The sequence below is a fragment of the Mustela nivalis genome (assembly GCF_964662115.1).
Source record: "Mustela nivalis genome assembly, chromosome: 9".
Lineage (NCBI taxonomy): Eukaryota > Metazoa > Chordata > Mammalia > Carnivora > Mustelidae > Mustela > Mustela nivalis.
The window spans coordinates 110,499,573-110,516,734 of record NC_139028.1 but is presented as its reverse complement, the minus strand read 5'-3'; the positions used below and the strand labels follow the sequence as shown (position 1 = coordinate 110,516,734).

At 53.1% G+C, this 17,162-nt stretch overlaps 1 protein-coding gene across 5 annotated transcripts; it reads left to right on the top strand.

Moving 5' to 3' along the window:
* The first annotated feature begins 2,127 nt into the window (after positions 1-2,127).
* FADS1 (fatty acid desaturase 1) lies at positions 2,128-16,309 on the top strand. 5 transcript variants are annotated; one of them, XM_082748075.1, is made up of 12 exons: positions 2,128-2,737; positions 4,736-4,846; positions 5,605-5,802; positions 6,479-6,580; positions 6,687-6,815; positions 10,100-10,160; positions 11,431-11,507; positions 12,580-12,677; positions 12,881-12,977; positions 13,248-13,327; positions 13,436-13,561; positions 13,905-16,309. In XM_082748075.1, the coding sequence occupies exons 1-12, from the start codon at positions 2,546-2,548 to the stop codon at positions 13,954-13,956; spliced, it is 1,323 nt and encodes a 440-aa protein (XP_082604201.1). In that variant the 5' UTR covers positions 2,128-2,545; the 3' UTR covers positions 13,957-16,309. The 5 variants fall into 5 exon arrangements, with proteins under 5 accessions (XP_082604201.1, XP_082604203.1, XP_082604204.1 ...); XM_082748077.1 differs by lacking the exon at positions 2,128-2,737 and adding an exon at positions 2,783-2,950; XM_082748078.1 differs by lacking the exon at positions 2,128-2,737 and adding an exon at positions 2,794-3,136.
* Positions 16,310-17,162: the final 853 nt, after the last annotated feature.

Genomic DNA, 17,162 nt, shown 5'->3' with positions numbered 1-17,162 from the left:
AAATAAAGCTGCCAAACTAGTTCTCCAGAAAGTTTCATCAATTTACATTCCCACTAGAAGTATATGAGACTTCACTACAGGACTAATGGTTATAACAAGGTCTTCCTTCTTCTTCAGTGAGATTAAGCAACTTTACAGAAAAACAAAGAATGTTAAATTAGGAAATGTTTTCACCTTTGGCAGATTCTTCTCCTCTGTTGTTTAATACCCATGGGATTGTTACATAACTTTAATTAGTGAGTATACACTACTCTGGGTTCTGCTCTTTTCACTGCAAAGTACTTTCTACCTATAAACATAGTTCACATCATGGTCATTTTTTTTTTCAAGATTTTATTTATTTATTCAACAGAGACAGAGAGAGATCACAAGTAGGCAGAGAGAGTGGGGGAAGCAGCTCCCACTGAGCAGAGAGACCGATGTGGGGCTCGACCCAAGGACCCCTATATCATGACCTGAGCCAAAGGCAAGGGCTCAACTCACTGAGCCACCCAAGCACTTTGTAATTCCTCATTGTGCTGTAATTCCTCATTGTGCCAATATATCCCAGTGAGCCTGAGGGTTTTCTTTTCTTTTTTTTAAGATTTTATTCATTTATTTGACAGAGAGAGAGAGAGATCACAAGCAGCAGAGAGGCAGGCAGAGAAAGGGCTTGGGGGGGGGGGGGAAGCAGGCTCCCTGCTGAGCAGAGAGCCAGATTCAGGGCTCGATCCCAGGATCATGACCTGAGCCATGAGGCAGAGGCAGAGGCTTAACCCACTGAGCCACCCAGGCGCCCCATGAAGGTTTTCTTACTTTTCTACAAATCAGAAATTTATAGTTGTTTCCAATCTTTACTGCTAAATTAGCAATAAACACCTTCATAGTTTCCCACTCCTCACTTTCCCAAGAGCGAAATTACTTGATTGAAGAGTACAAATCATTATATACCTTTGGTTACAAACTGCCAAGCTGCTGGGCAAGATTTGTTTTATAAAAAGGAAAACTGATGAACAGAGGGGCAACTGTCTATCATTCTTGAACAAGGTGCAGAGCCCCGGAATTTTAACCAGAAGCCAGGACATCTGAGCTTCCTCACGGGCACTTGGGAAGTCCCTTCCCCGGAAACTTAGCTCTCTTATCTATAAAAAGAGATATTTGGATTGAATGGATTAAGGTCCTTTTCTACCAGAAATCCAGTCATACTTTTCCCTGACTCCTGGAATCTCAGTTCATGGGATAAGGCTCTGCTTTCTTTCTCTTGGCTGCAGAATCCCATCAGAGACCCAAATACTAGTGTCTTCAGAGGACAGACAGCAGAGCTTAGGGGTTCAAAGTGCAGGCTGGTTTGAATTTCCGCCTTGCCCCTTGCTAGCTGTGTGACAAACCACACGAGGTCTCCTGTGTCTGTAAGGCTAGTACTAGTTTCTACCGCAGTGGGTTGTTTTGAGAATTACATGAAGTCTTGTTTGTAAGACACTAACAGTGCCTGGCACATAGTAAGTGATTTATAGTGTGCTTGTTGAATAAATAAGAGAAAATTTAGCAGTAAACTCTGGGTCTCTCCATACTGCAACATGGAGAATTTAGCAGTAAACTCTGGCTGCTTCCTCACTCCTTCCTAAAGCCCAGAGGTCTGAACCCCAAATCCCTCTACTTAAAAGGGATTTTAGGAAGGTGGGTTTAATCAAAGAATCATCCTGCAAGTGGCATTTTAAAACAATAAACATTTTTTCCTGAAGGCAAACACATGCTCATAATAAAAAATTCAGAAAGTATTAAAGAAAAATATAAATGACCTTGTTCCACGGCTTCTCCTATGGTGTTTCCAGGACAAAGTAGGAATGCCTCGGCTTGAAGACCCAGGTTTTCCACACACAACCTCCCTGAAGTCAGGAGATGCTGAAGACATCCTTTTATTTAAGGATCCCAGTTAATTCAGAACAGACCAAAAATTAAAACAAAAAAGGTAAACAGAGGTAAAAACAAAGGTAAAAAGGTAAAATTGTGGGGGCATTTTCAACGTTATTTTGAGCAAAATAAAGCATTAACATGCCCCAAACCCAATTAACCATAATTATAACCGCCAAGGGTTCTCACACTGTTGTTTCCGGGCCCACAACCAGGAGCGCCTCGGTGGTTTAACAGATGGACTAGCAAGGGCGCTCCAGGGGCCTACGGAGCAGTCCTCCCGGGCAACCTCGACAGCCCCGCCCCACCCCACCCCCTCACGCACCCACGCGCCGCAGAGACTGCGATCCAGCCCGCGGGGCCCCCGGGAGCCATAGCCGCGAGTCGGGAAACTGAACCCAGCCGCGAAAACCCCACCGAGCCCGCGAGTGGGCGCGCCCGCCCCCATCCTACCCCGCGGGCCGGGCGGGAAGGCGGGGGCTCGCTCCCCGCGCCACGCCGCTCGACCAATGGGAGCGCGCGCAGCAGGGCTCCGTGGTCCGCGCCGCGGGTGCTGAAAACCCGGCGCGCGCAGGCCGGTCGGATCCCCGCGCACGCGAAGCCGGCGCGTGCTACCGCACCGGCCTGCAGCGCGCGCCTGACCGCCCCTGCCCCGATGGACTCCGAGACCCCCACCCAGGCGCCGGCCCCGCGCTACTTCACGTGGGACGAGGTGGCGCAGCGCTCCGGGCGCGAGAAGGAGCGGTGGCTCGTGATCGACCGGAAGGTGTACAACATCAGCGAGTTCTCCCGCCGGCACCCCGGGGGCTCCCGGGTCATCAGCCACTACGCGGGACAGGATGCAACGGTGAGCGCTGCCGGACCGCGACACGGGAGTGGGCGGGGCCGGGCGGCTGCCGCCGGAGGTCCAGTGCGCGAGGCAGGAAGTTTGGCACCCAGGGACGAGCTCACAACTCATTCGGGGAAGAGCCAGCAGGCGCCCAGCATACCCGTTGGCCACGACTTAGCACGGGATGCAAGGGCAGGAGAATAGCGGCGGAAACGGGCCAGAATCAGGACCGTGGGGCTTGGAGGCCGGCAACGTGCCCACACAAAGGACTGCGCCGCCCGCGCGCGTGCGTTCGGTCTCTGGCCGCGTCCTTGGTCGCCAGACGTAGGCAGACCCCAGAGCAGGACAAGCAGGGAGGAAAGGCAGCATGCAGGGAGCCGGGAACGGCGGCGCGGCTGAGGCCGAGGGAGGAGAGGGGTCAGCGGCGGGAAGAGCGAGTCTCGACCTGTCTCGGCGGGTGGGAAGGAAGCGCAGCGGGCGCCTGGGCTGCGCGTGCCCGCTTGCGAAGGGAAGCGGGAGGGAAGCGTTCTCGGGGACCGGGCCGAGGCGGGAAGCCGCCAGGTGCCCGCTGCGGTGGGAACCCCCGTACAGGGTGAAGGAGGGGCCTCACCGCCCGGAGAGGACTAACCACTGCTGGTGCACAGTGGGTCAGGGAGCGGCGTGCAGAAGGTGGGGGAGCCTGCGTCAGCTCCCGAATTCGAAAACCCGAATCATGGTGGAAGGTCACTCGGCCGCAGACCAGCGGGGTCTCCAGCTATTCGCCGCAGCGGACAGCTGTTTGCACTCCCGGGCTGTGGTTCGCATCCTTTCTGGCCTCACTATGGGGGTCAGCGCGCCATCCAGACCCAGTCTTGCTCTTCCCTTTCTAGACCACCTGCTCTCGGACGTAAGGCAACTGGCTTCTTCTGCCGTGGTTGGAGAGCAGGCGATCACCTCGTGGGACCCTGTAGAGACTTTGCTGCGCCGCGTCCCCTCCCCCTATATCGTTCCCCAGCCCGGCGGCATGACCACTTCCGCTGTCCCTACCCTCTGCCTTTGCCATCCGGGAGAGTGCCTGGGCCCACCAGAGTCCCCGTTATGTCGCAACGGAGCATAGACGTATTGGCCTGAGGGCCCGCAAACCTCCCTGCGCGGCGGCCGGGCGGAGGCGGGGGACGGGCAACGCCAGAGCTTATAGCGGTCACCCCGAGTGACCGCTCGGAAGCCGGGACTGCCGAGTGGGGGGAGGACGTGGGCTAACGCATGCGCAAATGAGGGAGGCACGGACGCGGGGTCCTCGCGCCGTGTGATTTGGGGCGGGGGCTGGGGCCCGGCCGCAACCCGGATAGCGATTGGTCCAGATGTGTGGTGCCACCGGCCACCGGCTCCGCCCCGGCTCCGGTCTCTAGTGCAGCCCACGCGTCTCTAAGGCCTGGGGCCGCCGGACCTAGCCCACCTCACAGAACCAAAATGAGCCACTCTGGGGCAGCGGGGGATCGGAGTCTTAGGGGAAATATGGAACCCTACAAGGTACAGCGGCAGAGAGAAAGAGGAGAAATGCAGAAAGTCCCAGTTCGGAGGTAGGGAGTCTTCCTAATCACATTTTATGAAGAACGCTCGCTCAGAGAAGGTCTGTTAAAAGTCCCATAGGTAAAAACAGAAGTCTAGCCCCACCCACCCCTTCTCGTTATTTCTCACCTAGATCTTAAAATCTTGTGCAAAAGCTGTTCATAGACACTCCTAGAGGACAGGGCAGCCCAGAGAGGTCTTTCTGTGGTCCCCCTACCCACACTTCCTATTCCCTGCTGTGGTGCCCTTTTCACTAGAACACATGCTGGGTGTTCCTGAGCTGTGCACACCTGGGACAGGTCTTAAGCACCCTCAAAGGACAGCTGACTGGAGGGAAGTGCTGACTCTTTGAACCCCGATACAGCCTCCTTGCTAAATTAGGAGGATGGCCTCTGGTGTGAGCCCTCCAGGATCCCAGGGAGCCCCCGGCCGGCTTCCTAACCGCTGTGTCTTCTCCTATCTTTGCAGGATCCCTTTGTGGCGTTCCACATCGACAAGGGCCTTGTGAGGAAGTATATGAACTCTCTCCTGATTGGAGAACTGTCTCCAGAGCAGCCCAGCTTTGAGCCCACTAAAAATGTGAGACTCTGCTGTTTGGAGACACTTTGGTTGTTGAAGGGTAGGGAGAAGGGAAGCCTAGATAAGATCACAGTTGATCACAGTCTGTAGTGTTGTTTTGTTTTGTTTTTTAAGATTTATTTTATTTGAGAGAGAGAGCAGGAGTGGGATGAGGGGCAGAGAGAGGAGATTCCCCACTGAGCAGGGAGCCTGATGCAGGGCCCGATCCTGGGACTCAGGGACCAAGACCTGAGCTGAAGGCGGATGCTTAACCTCCTGAGCCACCCACGCACCCCCACAGTCAGCAGTTCTTGTGAAATTTTGAGGTACCTGCTTCTCCCAGTCACTGGGACACAGGTCTAAGGGAGCAGGGCTTTGAAATGCGTGGCTCTCACAAGAGTACCACCACTACCCTCATCAAGACCCATCAAACACTTAACTCCGTGTCCGCTGTAACCCCGTATAACCCGCACACATTTACGGATGAGAAAACTGGGGCTCAGGGAGGGTGAGCCATGTGGCCAAGAATCACAGTGTTAGTAAACGGTGGAGCAGGGATCTGAAGCAAGTCTTGAACTCCAAAGACCATGTGCTCTTAGACCTGACCCCACAGCACCTGTCCTCTTTCCTCCGTGTCCTGGTAGCTTTACTTAGGATTATGGACTTGCCATAGCTATCTGGGGGTAGAGGGTGCTGGAGCCAAAGAGGCCCCTTGTCTCCAGCAGTGCTGGGTTACATCCGGAAAGAATAACAGCCCCTCCCTCTCTACTCTTCTGCAGAAAGAGCTGATTGATGAGTTCCGAGAGCTACGGTCCACAGTGGAGCGGATGGGGCTCATGAAGGCCAACCATGTCTTCTTCCTGTTGAACCTCTTGCACATCCTGCTGCTGGATGTAGCTGCCTGGCTCACTCTTTGGGTCTTTGGGACATCCCTGGTGCCTTTCCTCCTCTGTGCAGTGCTGCTCAGCACAGTTCAAGTGAGAGCTCTTGGCTCGTCAAGAGCACAGGCGTGCTCAGCATCCTTGGGGAAAGGAAGCTCCTTGTGTGCCTCAGAAGGCCAAGGAGCCCAGCCCTGTGACCAGAGCAGCTGAGGATGTGGGGGAGAGTTAGTGCACAAAGACATCTTATCATCTGTGCCTTTTATTCATTCCTTGGCCACATGTGCGCCCTCGTTTTGCTCACCCAAGGGTAGCCCAAGTGTGCCAAGAGTCAAAATTCTGATTTTTCAAAAAGCTTGGCTTTTCCTCATTACGACATTGCCCAACACTCTCATAAAACTTGGGCCCTAATTATCAGAACCCATTTGCCAAGCCTGCCACTCGCCTCTGAGTTTGTCTCTTTGTCCTTTTTTGTAGTCTGGGTATTCACTCCATCATAAGTCCTAGGACTCCCGGAGAGTTCTATGCGAACTCCTCTAGGGAAACTGAAAAATAGGGAAAGCATAGTGATTTGCCCCATCTCTCGTATGAGTTAGTGGCAGAGCTAGAGTTAGGACCCAGGCTTCCTGACTCCTTTCCCGACATGCTCAAGGTACTGTGGCAATCGCAGGGCTAAGGCGGACAAAGGAAGGGGCGGAGGCAGAGGAGCCACTGAGGTCTTTGAGAGGGAGCCTGGGCTAGTGGGCTGCTCTCAGCACTAACCTTTCTCACTCAGGCCCAGGCCGGCTGGCTACAGCATGACTTTGGGCACCTGTCTGTCTTCAGCACCTCTACCTGGAACCACCTGCTACATCATTTCGTGATTGGCCACCTGAAGGTCAATGGGCTGGGGAGGGGCTCTTGAAACTCCAGTCAATGAAGGGTTACCTTGGGGAGATGAGGGAATGCTAGGCGTTCATACTCATGTCCCTGCTTTTCTGTAGGGGGCTCCTGCCAGTTGGTGGAACCACATGCACTTCCAGCACCACGCCAAACCCAACTGCTTCGGCAAAGACCCGGACATCAACATGCACCCCTTCTTCTTTGCCCTGGGGAAGATCCTCTCTGTGGAGGTGAGCAGAAATATCAGTGGGAAGGTCTTGGGAGAATGGCAGCCAGCCAGAAGAGAAATGCTCACAATGCTGTCAGGAGGGGTGAGGCGCGGGGGCCAGGCTGGCTCCCAGGCAGTTGTGGGCAGCCGCAGGCAGTAAAGAAGCTGCCCAGGACAGAGTCATCTGTTCTCCCTGATGAGTGCAAGCCAACAGTTATTGCATAAAGGCACCTCGTGCTGCAAAGGATCCAAACAATGATCAGATTACTATGCAAATCTCTTGCCAGTCTAATGGGTGGTCCTCCTTGGGGATGCTTTTTAGACACTCCTATCCCGGGTAGTCACCCCCACCCCTCCACCCCTGCCCCTTGCAACTTTGATATCCTACTGTGTGCAGTCTTCCACATCAAGGGCTGGACCCACCATCTTACTCTTCTTTGATGCTCAGTGCCTGGAACATTCATTCACTCTTCCCACCCATCTGACCCCAGCCTGACTTGCAGGGTGGTCAGGGTCAGGTCTGAGTTATTCCCTGGGGTTATGAGCAAAAACTGCAGTGCAGCTACTTAAGGACGAATGCCTGAGGGTAGAGAGCTGGAGAGCTTTCGGTGAACAGAAGGCAACAGGAGGCTTTGAATGGCCAGCAGAGTTGTTGGTTCAAGTTACTTTAAAAGCCTTTGTGCCCAGGCTCTAGGCTGCGGTCTGAGTCCCACTTGGCCCCGCTCCCCCGCTGTATGAGACATTCAGCCATTCAGGACTGCTCCATTCCAGGCACGAGTGAGTGCAGGGTCGGCTGGCTGTCCTGGCACTAGGAGCCCCTTGTTTGAGGCTTATGCCCCACCTGTCCATAATGTCCTAATGGTCCTACCTTCTAAGCAAGGGCTTGGTTTGTACACGTCCGACACTGTGTTGTGGTCAACAACTACGAGGCTGGTCAGCCGGCCCTGGACCCCCCTTTGTGGGGAATTCGTTAGAGCATCAGCTCTTGGTAGCACTTCTACTGTCACTCTACAGGGTTTTTTTTTTTTTTTAAAGTGGGAATTTAAGTGGAAAAGAACCTTCTCACACTACTGCCTTTATTGCTTCTGGGTACTAAGGTTTTCAAGAAACTCCCATTTGCAGACACTAAATATATTAAGTGATGTCGGATCAACAGACATTTTTCTGTCTAGTTCTGAGCCAGAGGATGGGCTGCCTATTAGTAAGGGCCTTGGCTGGAGCTGCATGGCCTTTGCTTCGGCCCCTCCGGATGCTGATCCCCAGGCCGGCCCCAGGGCATCCAGTGCCTCCCGAGTCTCTGGGGGAACAAGAAAATGCAGGGGACGCCTCACCCTAAGCACAAACTTTGTGGCTCTGTCCGAGAGTTGAAACACGACAGGGCAGTTATCAGGATCATAACAGCATCTGCCATTCAAGGAGGCAGCAGCAGACAGGACTCCCTTCCATAACAGTTCCAAAACAGGCCAGTGGTCTTCCCACTCACCCCCACAAACAAGACAGGGGCTCCTCTTCTAGTTTTCCCCTTAAGGGATGGGGTGAACCTCTCCCCAACATCCAGATTATCAGCAAGCCTTGTTAATACGGTCTCCAAAACACACCAAGTGCACTGACTTCTCCCAGCTCCACGGCTTCCCAGCTCCACTCCTGTCCATCTTGGACCCTGATTCCTGTTCCAGCCTCTTCACTCCTCTCCCTGCAACTCTACCTCCTCCCTGCAGTTCATTCGTGGCTCCCACAGGCAGAGTGAGCCCTTCGAAGTGCAAAGCCAATGATGCTACAGCTGTCGAAAGCCCTCCAGTGGCTTCCCATCACCATGGGAATAAAACTCAGGCTCATTACCAAGGTCTTCCCAGGGCCTTCTAAGGTCCATGGGGAAGTGGCCTTCCCTCGTTTTTCAGCCTTACAGCCCTTCTCCCCTGTTGCTTACTGTTTGCAGCCACACTGCCCCTCTTGTCCCTTAAACATCCCACGCTTTTGTGCTAGCTGTTCCGCCTGCATTGAATGCTCTTGCCCTGAATTTCTGCTTTGCCGGCCCCTTATCATTCAGGGGTCAGTTCCGATGGCAACACCTCAGAGAGACCATATCTGACCAGTGGAGCCAGGATGCCGCTCCCTCACTTTGTCCTGTCTTCCTGTTTGTGATCTGTAATTACCTCGAGTTCTGTTCACACGCTGGTCACCAGCTTCCTCTCCTCAAATCACAAGCTCCATGAGAGTAAGAACGTTCGTGTTATTCACCTCTGTATCTTCAGCACTAGAACAGGGCCTGGAACATAATAGGTGCTCAGTAAATACTTGTTGCATTCAATCAGTTAATACAGAGAGACTGCTTCATCTAGCCCAACGTCCCTGCGCAGAAGAAAGAGGAGCTGGCATTGCACTCAAGAGTACGGCGCCTCCTGTGCTCTGGGTCATCGGTTGCCAGAACTTACTGGAACAAGAGGGGCAGAAGGAGCCATCAAGTGAGACAGCAGAGCTTTGCTGTCGTGATTTTGTGCGCCCATGCTAGGCGTTCAGGCTGACTGACCTGACTGCACCAGCTCGTCTCTACAGCAGCCAGGCTTGCAAGAAATCACTACCCTTTGGGAAAAGCCTTGCCAGAACCTTCAGATTGTCAAGTTCTGTTCCTTTCCATGAATATTTGCCGAACTTGGCTTAGCATGCAAGGGATTTTATAAAGTTCAAGTTGTAGTCAAGAAACCACAAGAGGGTCTGGATGGATGGATGTAGAGGGAATACTGGCCTGTGTAGGGTTATAAATGGTTGTCTATGGTCAGCTCAGTTGGCCAAGTGTCCAACTCTTGATTTTGGCTCAGGTCATGATCTCAGGGTGCTGGGATCAAGCCCCCAGTCAGGCTCTGTGCTTGGTGGGGAGTGGGATTCTCTCCCCGTCCCCGCTCCCCACTCACTCTTTAAAATAAGTAAACAAATCTTAAAAAAAAAAAAAAAAAGAAAGTACTAGATGGGGAAAGGGCGAGGATGTGGAGAGGCCTGGAAACCTTGTGACATAAGTTTCGATGAACATGAGGTGTCCTGAGGACCTGCAGACTGTTGTGCTCGTGCCTCGTGTGGGCAGCAACCACGGAGCTATAGGCCATGGTGTGTGCGCCTGGCCCATCCCGGCCAGGGCCTCCCCGCGCCGGGCGCTAGGGGCAAGGCCCGGCCTGCAGGAGCAGTCTAACAGCAGCCACAAGCTCACCCTGGAGTAGGCCCAAACTCCTGAGCAGGGAAAAGCCAGGCTCACAGCGGGAGGGGAATGGGGTGACTGGTCTGCGGTTACTGATTTCTTTGCACTTTTCCTCACAGCTTGGGAAGCAGAAGAGAAAGTACATGCCGTACAACCACCAGCACAAGTACTTCTTCCTGAGTGAGTGCTTCTTCCTGAGTGCGCATCCGGCACAGGGGACTCTCTCGGGATGGGGTCGCTGAAGGGATGTGAGGAAGAAATGACTTTCTGAAGGATTATGGTATTTCCAGTAAAGACTGGAGGAAGCACCCTGTCTCTGACTGGGTTCCTCTCTGCGCGGGAGCAGATTACCATCTCAGCTGAGCGAAGTTTCCAGGCTAATGTTTGGTCAAGGGTCATGTGTAGCCAGGGCCAAGGAGTTCTTCCACAGGAACACTGTGTGGTCCGGGGCAGCCATCTAGAGTAAACCTTAGACCCTGAGAAACAGACTTGGGCCAAGACGACTCCGTGGAGCAGTCCAGCACCCAGGGGGACAAAGGCAGACGTGGCTGTCGGAGGACTGGCCTCAAAAGGAAGTGGAGAGGCTGTTAGAGCTGAAAAGGAGGACACTTCTGTGGTTGTCTTAAGCTCTCTCTGAAGAATGCTCTATATTCCTTGCTTTTCAAAGTCTTCATCATGTCTAAAATTTGAGTTTCCTGTTTCCCATAAAAATTCAAATTTTTAAAAGAAGGGAAAGGAGGGTTCCACTGATCCGATTTTAGTTGAAAGGGGGCTGGGCTAGAACGGTATAGCAGAAACGTCTGGAAGAATTTTACAATCCGTGGCCCATCAGGATAGAGGAGCCGTAGGTGAGCACGGTCCTGCGGTGGTTATAGGGAGCATGAGGACCGTGCCGAGAAGGGATACGGAAAAGGAAATGGCACAGCATTAGTTGGGGACCCCTTCTTCGACTCCCAGCGTTCTGAGAAGCCCGTCTGCCCCTTCCCAGGCCTGCCCTCCAGGGCTTCGGGTTGGGCAGTGCCAGCTCATTTTCCTTGTCCGAAGAAGTCAGCTTTCAGCCCATGAAGCCTCAGCAGGGCCCCCTGCTCCCCGCTCTTTACCGGCTCATCAGAGCAGCAGGGAACACAGGGCGGGTGAGCGCGGACAGGCAGCAGGGCGGGTTCTGTGCGTGGAGCTCGAGTTTCCCCAGCTGCCTCTTTCCCCTGGAAGAGAATGTCCCTCCCACCTTCACTCTCCTGGCATCCTCTTGGGAGGTCTTGGCTTCTTCAGACTTGCATTTCTGCCCACCTTCCGGGCCTGCCCGTTGCAGTGGAGCGAGGAAAGCCAAGGCAGCTGGAAGGGGCTGCAGGAAGAGGTGGCAGGGGGCAGCCCCAGGCCAGAGGCCACCCCTCTGGCGCTCAGCTGCCCTCCTGCTGCTCACACCCCCTCCCTGTCTCCATTTCCTTCGCAGTTGGGCCCCCAGCCTTGCTGCCTCTCTACTTCCAGTGGTATATTTTCTATTTTGTTATCCAGCGGAAGAAGTGGGTGGTGAGTATCCATGGCCCCCAAGTTCCACATCCTTTGTGTTCAGAATCCTGAGGGAAGGGGCTGGGGGCTCTCCAGAGGAAAGCTCACAGAAATTTACTCCAGGCCTAACGTAGAGCAAAGTTAATAGAACCGAACACAGACCTTCCTTGTCTCTAGGCGTACGACCTGGACTCAGCAGACAGCCTAACTCCCAAACCCCTAATTCTTTTTTTTTTTTTTTTCTTTTAAAGATTTTATTCATTCATTCATGAGAGAGCGAGAGAGAGAGAGCACGCACAGGCAGGGGAAAGGGCAGAGGGAGAGGGAGATTATCTCTCGAGTAGATTTGGTGCTGAGCACGGAGCTCCAGGCTCAGGCCCACGCCCCTGAGATCATGAGCTGAGCCGAAACCAAGAGTCGGTGCCCAGCTGACTGAGCCCCCCAGGCGCAGCCCCCCGCAACCCCACGGCCTGTTTCATTCAGCTGGTGCCTCCTGGGGTTCTTGTGCTTGGCATAAAGCCAGGAGCCAGGCTTTCGGGTGGGGAAGAGGTAAATGCAGAAGGTTCTGGGATTCTAAAATGGCCCTGCCCGCTCCTGGCTAGATGAGAGGCCTCGGAAAAGGCTTCGCGAAGTCACTTCTGCAGCTGGCCTTGGAGGGTGGGCAGACGTGGGGTCAGGGGAGGATGGGCTCTGAGCAGAGAAGCTGGACCACTTGGACGTGTTGTGGATTCGTGTCAGGGGAGAGCTGTGATGCCGAAGGAGTGCTGGCGCAGGGCACCGGCCCAGACCGAGCTGCCATGCGGGGAGACTGATTTGGCAGCTTGGTGAAGGCATAAAGAACGTTGACGGGCTGGGAGGAGCTGGAGGCCTTGGCACCTGGGAAGGAAACAGGCAGGGCGGACCGGAGGCCACCGCAAGGAATGGAGGGAAGGCACGAGATACTGCAGGACTGGGTCCATGAAGAGAAGCTGCCGGGGACAGTGTTCCAGTCTGGGTCCCTGGCCGAGGGGCTGTACCAGGCAAACGGGTGAAACGAAAGGGAGAGGAGGAAGAGCTTCGTGCCAGTCACCGCGCTGTCTGCCTCTCCCTGCAGGACTTGGCCTGGATGATCACCTTCTACGCCCGCCTCTTCCTGACCTACGGGCCGTTCCTGGGACTGAAAGGCGTTCTGGGCCTTTTCTTCGTGGTCAGGTACTATTTGCTGGGGAAGGAGCCATGGCAAAGAAAAGCCGATCTGTGGGGAAAAACGAATCTGGTCTGGGGGCCGCGCTTGGGGCTTTAGGCACCAGGGGTGTCTCGGGTGTTGGCCTGGGAAGATGTCCAGGCCAAAGCTGTTACCTGAGGGAAAAGAAGTCTGACGTGTACTGTCTTTGTCTGTGTGCCGTATCCACCAGGTTCCTGGAAAGCCACTGGTTTGTGTGGGTCACACAGATGAACCATATCCCCATGCACATTGATCACGACCGGAACATGGACTGGGTCTCCATCCAGGTAAGGGACGGTCACTTGGAAGACCTGGGATGACACAACTCATGAAAAGGGTGAGTGGGCCCCGATGCAGGCAAGGGGCTGGGGCAGTTAACAACAAAAGTCCCCAAACAGCACTGCCTCATTGGCTTGAAGCTTCACTCCTGCCATCACGTGGCGTGACCAGGGACGGTCCCACACTCCCTCTTCTCAGCCGGCTTTGCCTGGAGAAGGTTGCGTCGGCCTTTCCATCTGGTACCCAGAGCCACACTCTCCCCTGCCCTCTTCCCCCAGCTCCGTGCAACGTGTAATGTCCACAAGTCTGCCTTCAATGACTGGTTCAGTGGCCACCTCAACTTCCAGATAGAGCACCAGTAAGTAGGGAGACCTGAGAAGCAGGGTCCTTGGGAGGGTCCCTGCGGGGAAAGCAGGGAGGTTGAAAGAGTGGAGTGAAGCCACTGACTGTCCCGTTCTCCCTGAAGTCTTTTCCCCACAATGCCTCGACACAATTACCATAAAGTGGCTCCCCTGGTGCAGTCCCTGTGTGCCAAGCATGGCATAGAGTACCAGTCCAAGCCCCTGCTCTCCGCCTTCGCCGACATTGTCTAGTGAGTACCTGCGCCTGGGAAGATGGCTGGTAGGGTGGAAAGAGGGCAGGCAATGGGGTGGGTGATGTGTGGGGTGGGAGCAACAGGCAGGTTTCCCAGTCTTCTGGAATGGACAAGAGGCGGGATGCTCTATTGGTCCTGTGGCCAAGGCAAGCCTTTGTTCCCAGTGCCATGGCCCAAGCTATTTCTCAGAAGCAAAGGGTACGAAAGGGGCCATAGGCCGTGGAGATCGGCCTCCATTCCCCTATAAGAGCCTCACTACTCCATGTTTTAGGGTGGTTGGTTTGGCTTTCGGCTCTGGCTCTGCTCTCTTTCACTTCCTGCTCCCATCTTGCCCCCACAGCTCACTGAAGGAGTCTGGGCAGCTCTGGCTAGATGCCTATCTTCACCAGTAGAACAGCTGCCTCATCTGGAAGAGATGCCGGTCTTCAATGATAATACAAGCCCATCTGGGAGATGGTTTTTCTGGCACCAAGGCGGAGGGGAGCTTGAGGGAAAATGCCACTGTAATTATAATATTCAGAGGGGGTGGGCTTGAGGAGATAAAGGTTCAACTCAAACCCCTCCCCTTTATCTTCCAGGCACAGACCTAAGACCCAAAGACATGCACGGCCCCTGGAGGGAGGGGTGGAGCTATTGGGGCAGAGATGTAAGTTTCCTTTCCTTTTTCCAGTTTGGCAGAAACTGATGCTTGGTGAGCAAAGAGGGAGTCCGAGGGTGTTGGAAGAATAGGGGGACCTACCAAGCCCAAAAATCAGTAAGAGATTTAGCATTAAAATTCCAGCCAGGAAAGGGGTGAGCCCATCTCACTGGTCCACTTCTCAGTGCCTTCCCCACCCGCTACTGTCTGAGAAGACAGAGCAGCTGAACCTTCTGAGCAAGACTTATATTTGAGGCCTGGTGTAGTGTGCTGCCTGGGAGGCTCAGCTCACTCTTCAGCTAGGTGGGACCTAGGTCTGCCTCAGGCTCCTGGAGAAGCAATTTTCCCACTTCTAGAAGCAGGCAGAGCAAAGCCAGGACTGTGTTGCTGGAGACATCTGACTTTGAAGGCTCCTGGCATCATTGATTTTGAGCTTATGTTCCACCCGGGGAGCATTAGGTCCTAGGTCTTGCCAAAATAGCAAGGAGAGTTAAGTGGTCATTCAAAATCCTCTCCACCTTGGGGTCACCTCTTATAATCACCACCCAAGGAGCAACACACTTTTAGGATGTAGAGTCTATTTCTTGATTCTTAGCCACAAACAGCTGAACAGACGGGACAACTTCATCTCCTCCCTGGAAACAAATGGAGGTTCCCAGTGGTTTCCTTCTGTCTTCCTACCTGTAAGTCCAAGTTTAATAAAGTAGTCAGCACAAGTGACCACATTGGGAGACTAAATTATCAGTCAGGAGGAAACCACAAAATTCAGTCCTAAAGAATATAGGTGTTGCTAAGAAATTTTCTAAATTTCTTAATTAGAAATTAAGAAGCAATTTCTTTTTAATTTCTTAGAAATTTCTCAGAAGAAGCAATGTATTGCTTCTGAGTAGGAACAGTGAATTAAATATAATCACTTCACAGTCCTAAACCAGAGATAGGAAGATAAAAACAGTTTGTGAACTATGAACTCTTCAAGCGTCTTCTCACCTGGACACCAGGTAGGAATTTAAGATAATCTCTTAAAAAGCCTCCCCGCCTAATACTGAAATACAGTCTTTTACAAAAACCTTCTGGTTCTTAAAAGGTAACGACCCGTGTCTAAAGCAAACAAACAAAAGAATGTGCCCAACAGTCTTTGCCTTAAGCCCCAGGGCTTGTCCTCTGCATTCACAGCCGCTGCTCGGCCCCACAGTCACAGCTTCGCCTTGCAGGTGAGGGCGTGGTTTACCTGTCCGACAGCACCTACTCTAAGCATATTGCGCATTTTGGATCCCGAAAGGAGGAAGCTCAAACTAGAAGGAAAAAGCAGAGCCATAGTTGAGTTGAGCCCACGTTTAGTTGTGGGAGAGAACAAAGGTCATCTGAAAGTGAGCTGCAGTGGGGTTCGAACACCCCCGTGGAAAGGCTGCAGGGACGACTTCAGCGGTTTGTCAAAACACAGATTAAAGAGACAACACGAGGGCAGGACAGGGTGCAGAAGAGTTCAGCTCTTCCCCATTTGCGCAGGACTTGGTTTGAAACAACCTGGATAGAAAGACTAGAAGCAGGACTGAAAAGTTCTACTTTCAGTGGCTTCCTCCCACTGAGAACAGGTGCTGATCCTGCCCCATCCCTCTGGTCGCTACTTCCCAAGGTTTAGGGAGTCCTGTCACCAGCTTGTCCGGCCACCTGGCCGCCAGCCGGGGCAAACCCAGCACGGCCTTCTGAGCCAAGCCCAGGTCCTCAACGCGTTTCAACCACTGTGGCCTTCTCTCCTTAACCTAGACTAGTGTGGTCTACACGGCCACAGAGGGACACACCAGCGACAAAAAGCCTCAGGCTGTTTTAACAGTGCTATGAGTGATCTCAAATCCAAGCAGTGACCTGAGAAAACAAGCTTAAAGAGGACAAGTCACCTCCAGTCACAGATTGTGGCAAAACTAACATCTGAACTCCGTGTCTTAGAATTCGAACCTCCATGTTTATCTTTGTTACTCTCATCTTCCCGCCACGTTACTGGAAGCACTTTCTTTAGCTGGCCCCCACACCTGCATCCTTTTTGTGTGTGCTAATTTTGTTATCACATCCAGATGAGGTAAAGCTGAAAAATAAAGTTAATTTTGACCAAATGAAGGCTATTCTATTCACTTGTCGTAATCCACGATTTTCTTCTGCACATGCCAATGGGACTCCCTGTGCCTGTGCTGTAAGTTACTACCTACCTCAGTGGCTGGAACTTTCCGACCAGGAGTTCCCAAACGGACTCTCCTTTGCACGAGGCCTTTGGGCAGAGGAGCAGCAGGACCCTCCGAAGGGACACCAAGGCACAGGTAGACCATGGCAAGGAGATAGCAAGCCAGCCCCTTCTCAGGACCCCCCTATGTTCAAGTGCTCACTCCCCACAAACACTAGTCAGGGGCACATGTGTCTCCTTTCATGAGACAACACCCTCACCCTTTTGCCCTTGTTGCCCTTGTTTCTAGTCTCAATACAGAGGGTCCCTAAAAGTCTCTTGTTTTGCCTGAATCTTTCTCTGCAGGTGCAGTGCTTCAGAGCTGGACTACAATGCCTTTTTTTTTTTTTAAAGATTTTATTTATTTATTTGACAGAGAGATATCACAAGCAGATGGAGAGGCAGGCAGAGAGAGAGAGAGAGGGAAGCAGGCTCCCCGCTGAGCAGAGAGCCCAATACGGAACTCGATCCCAGGACCCTGAGATCATAACCCGAGCCGAAGGCAGTGGCTTAACCCACTGAGCCACCCAGGTGCCCCTACAATGCCTTTTTAACCTCAGTCTTGTTAGGACAGCTCCCTTTGAGCAAGAGCATTAGAACATGCTAGGTAAAAATTTGCAGAACTAGTCTTGCCTGCAGTGTGCAGTAATTAATCAACTAGAAAAGACCAGACAACTGAACTTGAAAAAACAGGAGGAGGGGCATCTGGGTGGTTCGGCTGGTTAAACATCTGTCTTTGGCTCAGGTCA

What these genes read in the sequence shown, in the direction of transcription:
- FADS1 (XM_082748075.1), top strand. Translation starts at nt 2,546, where the DNA reads ATGGACTCCGAGACCCCCACCCAGGCGCCGGCCCCGCGCTACTTCACG. An exon ending in GCTTTGAGCCCACTAAAAAT is followed by an intron (nt 4,847 to 5,604) that starts GTGAGACTCTGC and finishes ACTCTTCTGCAG; the next exon opens with AAAGAGCTGATTGATGAGTT. An exon ending in GCACAAGTACTTCTTCCTGA is followed by an intron (nt 10,161 to 11,430) that starts GTGAGTGCTTCT and finishes TTTCCTTCGCAG; the next exon opens with TTGGGCCCCCAGCCTTGCTG.